The 9,084-nt window shown below is 46.5% G+C and overlaps 1 protein-coding gene across 1 annotated transcript; it reads left to right on the forward strand.

The window, feature by feature from the left end:
• The first annotated feature begins 57 nt into the window (after nucleotides 1-57).
• On the forward strand, nucleotides 58-3,158 carry FGF4 (fibroblast growth factor 4). The gene is made up of 3 exons (XM_027662231.1): nucleotides 58-364; nucleotides 1,118-1,221; nucleotides 2,982-3,158. Exons 1-3 carry the CDS (start codon nucleotides 58-60, stop codon nucleotides 3,156-3,158), a joined length of 588 nt encoding a protein of 195 aa, XP_027518032.1.
• The last annotated feature ends 5,926 nt before the right edge of the window (nucleotides 3,159-9,084 follow it).

Genomic DNA, 9,084 nt, shown 5'->3' on the forward strand with positions numbered 1-9,084 from the left:
GCGAGGGGAAGGAGAGGTGGCGAGCGCGCATTTTCGGAGCGACCCCCTTAAGCCGGGATGCCTCTCCCCGCGGCGCTGCTGCTGCCGGCGCTGCTCCTGGGGCTGCTGTGGCCAGGGGCGGTGCGTGGCCGGTCGCCCCCTGGTCGCCTCCCCGCCGGGCCCCGCCAGCGCCGCTGGGACGCGGCTCTTTTCGCCCGCTCCGTCGCTCGCCTCCCGGCCGAGCGCCGCGATGCCGCCCGCGACGGCGACTACCTCCTGGGCATCAAACGCCTCCGCCGCCTCTACTGCAACGTGGGCATCGGCTTCCACATCCAGGTCCTCCCCGACGGCCGGATCGATGGGATTCACAGCGAGAATCGATACAGTAAGACGGCGGTGCCGCCCGCGGACGGGGCAGGTGAGGGGCCCCCGCGACCGCGGATCTGCCCGGAGGGCAGATCCGCGGTCGCGGGGGCGCCTCACCTGCCCCGGGGAGTGGTTTGTCCCCCAAAGGAGGGTGGGTTGCCTGGCAGAGTTCCCTAAAAAGTCCTGCCGGCGCTGCGTCTCCCCCGGGGAGCGCGGGGAAGCGGCTGAGCCCATCGGGCGCTTCGGGTTGAGGGGGGGGGACCCGTCGGTGCTGCATCAGGTGCCGCGGGGTTGCCTCCGCATCTGGAGGAGGTGCCGCGGGCCGCCCACTCTGAGCGAGCCCGGCTCTCCCCCAAAAACTTGGAAAAGCATCTGCTGGGGGCTTAACCCCGTGGCTCTGATAGCCAACTGAAACAATAAGGTGCGGGAGGGGAGGGGGGGGATGTAAGCTGCGTGATGACAAATGTTTCATTTTGCCCTGAGCGCACGCTCTGGCTTATTTTAACCTTGTCTACACGAGGGAATGCCTGGGGGGCAAATTAAAAATAGACACTTGGCTAAAAGAAGAGAGGTCCCAGCGTGGGGCATAGGGCAGCACGTGGAGCACATGAGGCTGGGGTTCTCTGGCCACCCACGGCAGGGCCGGGGCGTGGGGATCCACACCCACGCCGGGGATGGGTGAGTGGTGCTGCCTGTGGGTGAGTGCAGCGCTGTCACCCCACGCTCCAGGGCGTACCCCTTTGTCCCCCTGATTCCTGTGTCTCCTCTGTAGGTCTGCTGGAAATTTCTCCCGTGGAAAGAGGAGTGGTGAGCATATTTGGTGTCAGGAGCGGACTCTTCGTGGCCATGAATAGCAAAGGCAAACTCTATGGATCTGTAAGTCGCCACCGAGTGAGTGTGCGCCTGGGGAGGGGACTGTTGTCAGCTGGGGTGACATGTGTGCATGGTGCTAAAAGCTGCCCAAGCCCCATCCTTGCCTCTCCTGGGTCAGGCAATGCAGAGCAGCCCTTGCTGCCCTGCCAACAGAAGGCGTCCTGCCCACTTGTGCTGCTTGCTGAGGTTTTGAAATGAAACCCCCTCTTGTGCCTGACACTTCTTTGGTTCTCACAAAAAAACTGCAGTCACCCAACTATGATTACCCATCTTGCCTACCACATAGACCAACAGAGTAGCCATTTGTGTGGCAAGACCACAAGCTAGCCTCAGGCCATGAGTTTCTGGTAAGTACAAACAGCCTTAGGCAGGTTGGGCAATCGCTTACTCCATCTCTCAGAGGGCACTTGGACTTGTGATAAGCCAGGCCCTCCCTCACAAGTGACCCTTTCTGATGTGATGAATCAGTGACTGTCACATACCTATTGATCACTCTATGCTGATGTTTGTGAAGAGAAAGTCTGTTCCCATGACAGTTCAGGGAGGTTTGAGGTTTGATCTTAATTTATAAGAAAAAAGATCTATTAGGAGACATTTTACATTGAATCATTTACATTGATTTTACATTTTACATTCTTTTACATTGACTCTTCAGAAAAGATAGAGACTTCTTATAAAATATACTTGAGGTGAACAGGGCATATCTTTGTCCATGCTGAGCTTTCCTCCTGCTTTTGAGTTCACCTCTGTGTAAGTTACTGTGATCAGCATAATTTCAAACTCAAGTTCCTGGATCTCCTTCCTTACTCATGAATTTTCTATGTCGTGTTTCCAAAGTATTTTTTGGAGGAGCTTGTGCTGAGGAAAAGCCAGACTGTGTCAGTGGTAGCTAGGGCATTTTCACATGAAGACATGAAGCATCCAGAATTCTTTCCCAGGGCATCAGTCCTGTTACAGAGGATTTTAACTTATGTAAAAGCCAGGCAGAATCAGCCACCGAAGTGCCAGAACTTCTGTTGCATCATTTCTTAGGGATACTGCTGCTTTGGTGTCCTGGATAAAGAAATCTCCAGTCCTGTGTTCAGCTTGGCAGGCTGAGACCTCTCTTGCAAATCCCTTGGCTTTTACCCAGTAGTAAGAGATGAGTTCATTTGTTCCTCTCCAGATAACACACTTGTAACACCTGTCCCCCTTTGTACTCGCTTGCAAACGAAACCTCATCACTGAAAGGCTGGTGTTGCAGCTCTGTTTTCCTGAGCCATTAACTCAAGTTGCCCAAACCCTTCCTTCGATTTTAAACTTTAAGAAGCAAAAAATACTGTCCATGCTGAGTGTCTTTAAAGTGCCTCTTTTCTCCTCAAGCAACATGAGAAAGTGCTGGTCTAATTCAGACTTTTCTGAAGCCTCTCTGGCAATTTACTGCTGGTGGGACAACCACTGAGCAATTAGATGAGCAGTGCTGCAGAACTGAGCTTGGGCCTTACCCACCTCAGCTCTGTTAACCCCTGTCCCTCCCAGGCACAGGGCTCTTGCTGTCCTTCCCAGCTTCAGGTGTACGTGCCTGGCCTGGGCACAGCATCCCTAATGATCCTCTGATTCCTGAGCCCTGTTTGAAGCTTCAGACACCACTTCAAAAGGTTACTAAGAAGGGGGGACTCACCTGCAGATATCCCCACAACACACCTCCTACACCTGGTAGCAAGAATATTTCCACACCTGATGTTTAAAATTCCTTCCCTCTCATTCTTTCCTTTTCATTTCAGACCCATTTCAATGATGAGTGCAAATTCAAAGAGATTCTCCTGCCAAACAACTACAATGCCTACGAATCCAGGATTTATCCCGGGATGTACATAGCCCTGAGCAAAAATGGAAGAACAAAGAAAGGCAATAAAGTATCTCCCACAATGACAGTGACACATTTTCTTCCTAGAATCTGAGACATCTCCCTTCAGACCTACCTCAGCACAGGGGAAGACGCAGAACACGTTTGGGGAAAAGAAACATGGTGCACTTTTACTGGAGAGTTTTATGCAAGAGTAGGTGTAAGATATTTAAGTTAATTATTTAAATCTGTATATATTGTCACAAAATTTATTTATAGCTCCGATTTTTTTTTTTTAAATTTCCGAAAGCAAAACAAACCTCCATCCCAAGGTCTTTTTCATTTCACGGTGCAAGTAGTAGAAGACTTCTGCTTTGTGGTTTATTTAATTCGTTTCTAAGTTATCACAGGTGTGCTGCTACTCCGTGTCCTAAGCCAGGTGACATCCAATTCCTCTCTCTTCCAACGTTTTGCACTGTTTGTGTGTTGTGGGTATCTGCTGTCGTACACATGTTTGTGTGTTTGTTTGTTTGTTTGTTTGTTATGGTGGCTTTGTTCTCCTCTGCGTGCTTTCCAAACCTCCCCCGTGACTCCCAGAGGAGCTCTCGGCCTCCAAGAAGGAGTGGGATGCCAGTGTGGAGCCACACACAATGCCTGAGCTCCTTTGTGCCGCGTTGCTATTTAATTGGAGCGGGATCGGTTTACCCCGGTGCGGAGAGCGCGGGGCCGGAGAGCCGCCCCACAAATCTGTTTTTAGATCTGCCAGCGCTGAACTCTGAACTTTCCTGCAGTCCCTCTTCTCAGTGGAGAGGCTCAAGCACCTCTGGCAGCTCGGCAGGATTGGGGCTGGGTTTGTCTCTTTAGACAAACCACCTTTTTTGGCCCTTAGTGACACAATTACTTGGCATAAGGCTAAAAAACAACGTGTCTGTCCCTCCCCCCCCAAAATTCACTGTGGAACTACAGTGAACCAGTTTAACTTCATTCAAATCGAATTCAGAGACTACCTTCATTTTTCAAAGTTTGGGGAACTCTGTAATACTCGTAAGTTTTTAGAAGGCAAAAGCATTTACTGGTTTCTAGTGAGCACGAGCTCCACAGAGAGAATTTAGATTGATTACGAGGAACCGAGGTTGGTTTGTACTATTTATTATTTTTGCTGCAGTATTTGGAAGGAGAAATATGCTGCTTTTTTTTTTTTTTTGCTGTCTCATTCCCTGATGAAGTTGATTAATTTCTACCTCACTAACTCCCAAAGCCAGTCTCCTAACAAATTCTGCACAGAGGGAAGGTACCCACTTTCCTGCTTGGGCTCACAGTTCTGGAGGAGGGCCCGGGGGAACAATCGTAATCCCAAATCTCTCTTTTTTTCCATATGTAGCCAAAAGTATTCAGGATAGAGTTGGTTGCATCCTATTTGAGCCTTGTCACGTTTGAGCTATCTTTACCCAGTGGTTTACTTTTAGTAAGGATAATCATGGTGAAAATATTTGCAGACAGCTGTCAGGCTGCAGTACTGTATCGTCATCAAGTAACCCTATATTTCTCTTTATATATTTTTCAAGTGTAACTCGTGTCTCTAACGTGATGAAGGAAAAGGCAGGTTTCATTATGGGGGAATCACTAAAAGGAATCATTTGTCTTTTTTTTTTTTTTTTTTTTTTCTGCTTTATAAGATACTTCATCTTTGGGGCATCACAAAGTTAAGTGGGAACCAGGACTAACCACAATGTTTGATGACTTAGAGGATGTTTACAGATCATCTTCCCATCTAAACTAATTATTTCTGACTACACGCAAATTTGAGTTCAGCTTTTTTTTTTCTTTTTCCTCTTTACATTCCTGCACAAAAGCCTTTGTTCCTTTGTAATGGTATAGACCTGCCTGTATCCTCTGCTTACACATGACCTTGAAGACAAACTCTACTCACCAAAGTTCAGTAAGATCAGAGCAGACCAGGACCAGACCTTAAGGCAGATGCTGTCTGAGCAAAAATAATTAAGAAAAAAGGAAGCCAAATCAAGACAGAGGAAATGTCATGCCTAAGGATTTATTTTTACTTGTAAATTGGGGGATTTCTGTACTTTCTATGTTTTCTATATGTGAGTAATCGTTGTGTAATTATCACCACTACCTCTGACAACTGATGATTTTGTTCCAGCTTTCAGATAGCAAAATCAGACCACAAAGATTCTCTCTGGGAAATGGTTCTTCTTTGTCACTTTCCACTTAGTCACTTCATTAAATCCACAACCAACAGCCTCACACAAGATATGCTCAGAGATAGTTGTTGTAACTTTTAAATATTGTGATAAAACCTCGATGACGATGTTTCATGGTATGAGCTTTTCACCATTTACCAGAATCTGTCTGTAGTTTTATACAGGTGCTGTTCAAGACTGTGGTGTATGTGCTGTGCACACTTAAATGCGTAATAAATGATAAACGTTTACAATGCATGACACCCTGGTGTTGATTTTAGCTCTTTATAAGGGAACGTGTCCTGCAATGAAAGACAGGGGGGAAAAAATGCTATTTCCCTTTCCCAAAGCCTAGGGAGTCTTTGTGCCTTTGCCAGCTACTTCAGGACTGACAGCCTGGATTTCTTACTCAGCTAAAGTTCCCCCTGCCAGAGCTGGAAATGGTCCAGGAAAGCCCAGCTCCACGGGCTCAGTGACAGATATGCACACTTGCATCTGCCACATGCTGCTGTCCTGACTTGTATTATTTCCCTGGTTATTCATGATGGCAGCTTCTCCTGCAGCATCTAAAATTAACGGTCAGAGGCACAAATCAGCTTTGGGGTTTGTGTTGCTGGCTGTTAACACTACAGGCAAACCTGACTGCCTGGTTTGGGCTTTAATGAGTGCTGCTGGCTCTCTGTGGAGTGTGACCACACTGATGCAAGAGACTGCAGGATCACCTGTTTGGTTTGAGACAGGCTCCTTTTGCAATTAGTGATTACCCCTAATACAGGTGGAAATATGAAGTGCTGTGTAGCACACCACGGGGCAAGATCAGGAAAAATTTCAGCAATGAAAGAGTGGTTAAAGCTCCACAGGGAAGTGGTGGAGTCACTGTCCCTGAAAGCGTTCAGAAAAATGAGTGGATGTGGCACTTTGTGACATGGTTTAGTGGGCATGGTGGTGTCTGGTCAAAGGGTGGACTTGATGATCTTGGAGGTCTTTTCCAACTGTAATGATCCTGTGATTCTTTGGCACGACTTCTATTGATAAATACTCACACGTGCACTTGTACACACGTGCACACACTGTGCCCAATCCCTGTGCTTTCAGTTCTACCCCTTTCCTAGGATTAGGGAGGGGGCACTTATTAGGAATGACAATATTCAGGTCTGATTTTCCACACCTTGACAGCAAAGGGAGTTTTTCCAGCTAAGTAAGGGCCATACAAAACAAAAATCCAGACCCCAAAATAGAGACTTCTCCACTTAATTTTCCACTGAGTGATGCTCTTTTTTTCTATTCCTAGAAAAGGGAAGGCGATAGATGAGCTGGGAATGTCCAAGTGCCCTCACTCTGAACAAGGACAATTTCTCTCTAAAGTTGTATAGGCTCTATAAATATGTAGCACAGGTGGAGTTTTTATAACTGCACAAGTATAGCTGCAGCATATTTAATGCTGCTATGAATAGAACCAGAATAAATAGGCATGCAGACATAATAATTTTTCATAATTAACTTCTTTTGTTTACAATGTCGTAAAAAGAACAAACAAATTTATCACTACCGGGACTTCCAAAATTATAACAAGAAGTTGTCGCCAGGGATGAAAATTTATTTCAGCCTCGGGGAAACATGCAATTATAATTTCAAGATTGGAGATAAATCCTCAGGCTTGGCTTTTAGGAAGGTGAGATTTCAGAGCAGTAGCTTTGCAGGTTTTTAGGACCAAGAAGAGCACTGGTGCTGCACATGGGGTCCTACCCACAGAAAAATATAAAGGCCTCTTACCACCACAGATGGAGCAGCTTGAGATGTCCCAGGGGACTATAGAGAAACTTTCCTCCTCTGACATCACCCATTTTTTTGCTTCATTGCTAAGTCAACTTTCATGGAATCACAGAATGGTTTGGGTTGGAAGGGGTCTTAAAGTCCATTTAGTTCCAATCCCCCTGCCATGGGCAGGGGCACTTTCCACTAGACCAGGCTGCTTAAAACCACATCCAACCTGGCTTTTTGAACACTTCCAGGGATGAGCTTTCCTCACATTGCCTTTTGAGGCAGTAAAATAAATCAGTTAAAGGTGAAACTTAATTTTAACCCTCCAAAAAAGGGTCTCTGATAGCTCACCTGGTTCAGCATTTCTGAACCAGGAGCATTGCCGTGCTCCAGCCGTGCCTGGTGTTCCTGCCATCTACCAAACATTATTTACACAACCAAAAACCTTCCCTAAGGATGGAAAGCTTCTGCAAGCCAGGCACATTTTCCTCCACTCAGGGATGATCCAGCCAGTGGGATAACCAGAGGAGGGGCAGTGCCAGCCTGACCCTGCACCGTGCCCTTGTTTGCTGGGGGAAGGACGGAGCGAGAAGGCTCCGAGCCCCATCCCTCCTTTGCAGGCTTGCATGTTTTTAAGTGATCCGTGCTTAACATTTTCTGACTCATCTGTGACATCTCCCAAGTTGTCTGTGTCTAATCTGTGCTAATAAAAATCAACATGACAAAACACTGCCCCGTATATAAATAGCCACAGGTTTCAGAGCGGTCACTGGGTTTATAGGGCCAGATTCAGTTGTTCACACTTTGCCACTTGGTTTCCACCATAGCCTGTTAACTGACCATGCAAGTGGCCAATTAAAGACAGTCTGTTAAGGGCTGGGGAGGCTTTTGATAATGACTAGCAACTACTCGAGCGTGGAAGTTAAAAGGAATTCCCTGAAACACCGCAGCTCCCTTTATATGACACAAAGAATCGGTGTTTGGCAAACGCAGAGGAAAAGAGATTTTTAACGTGGAAAACCAAAGCAATGAGAAAAACCCCACAAAACAAACCCACCCCTGTTGTTCTTCCACTAAATAATCTAAAAATGGATGGGGTAGTGCAAAGTTGTAGTACCAAGCTGCTTTCAGCCAATACAACCTGCAAAAGGGGGGAACAGCACAATTTCAGCTTCCTGCGCCCAAGTCACGACTTACAGACTTCAGGCAGGAAATATTGCTCTAAACTGCTTGGTTTAAAAATTGATTACTTAAAAATATCACCCAAGAAATGTCTACAGCCAGTCTCTTCAGGCAAACAATTTCTTAATATAAATATATACTAAACATGTTTTCTTTTATCATAAGTTTCAAGGCCAGGTTGGATGGGGCTTGGAGCAATCTGGGCTAGGGGAAGGTGTCCCTGCCCATGGCAGAGGAGTTGGAACCAGATAAGCTTTAAGGTTCATTCCACCCCAAACCATTCTATGATTCTGTATTAAAAGGAAACAGATCCGTTCTGTCTATAGAACACACTGATTGTTTATTAATTTCTAAGACTCTTTATAGATGCTTACAAATTTATAAAATTCAAACAAATGTTTCTGAAAACCAGGGATGGTTGTTTTTACCTTTTTGCAAGCATGCCAAAAAATGGTGCATGCCCTTTTGGGCACAGTACTAGCAGATAGGTCTTCTCCATGCTAAAGACACACTGAATTCTGAGAACCACTTCTCAGCAAAATCTAATAGTGCTGATGGACCTGCAACCTGAACAGTCCTGTGCTGGGAGTGAAGCAAGTAGGTAAAATGAAGGCAGAACTCGATAAAAGGTTCCCTCTGTGATTTGCTACAGAGGCAGAAATTCGATAGTGAATGGAGTGTTTTTGAGGAGAAAATAGTTCAGTGCCCTGCTGCAGACTCAGATGTTGGTGTCACCTCTGCCAACAGGGCAGATGTCACTGACATGGTGCAATAAGCGGTCGTTGAATCATAGAATCGTGGAATGGTTTGGGTTGGAAGGGGCCTTAAAGATCATTTGGTTCCAACCCCCTGCCATGGGCAGGGACACCTTCCACTAGCCCAGGTTGCTCCAAGCCT

This window comes from Corapipo altera, unplaced genomic scaffold, assembly GCF_003945725.1.
Source record: "Corapipo altera isolate COAL_440 unplaced genomic scaffold, ASM394572v1 RXGC01000072.1, whole genome shotgun sequence".
In the NCBI taxonomy this organism is placed as follows: domain Eukaryota; kingdom Metazoa; phylum Chordata; class Aves; order Passeriformes; family Pipridae; genus Corapipo; species Corapipo altera.

Coding starts and splice junctions, on each gene's coding strand:
- FGF4 (XM_027662231.1), top strand. CDS start 58: ATGCCTCTCCCCGCGGCGCTGCTGCTGCCGGCGCTGCTCCTGGGGCTG. Junction 365..1,117: donor TCACAGCGAGAATCGATACA/GTAAGACGGCGG, acceptor TCTCCTCTGTAG/GTCTGCTGGAAATTTCTCCC. Junction 1,222..2,981: donor AAGGCAAACTCTATGGATCT/GTAAGTCGCCAC, acceptor TTTTCATTTCAG/ACCCATTTCAATGATGAGTG.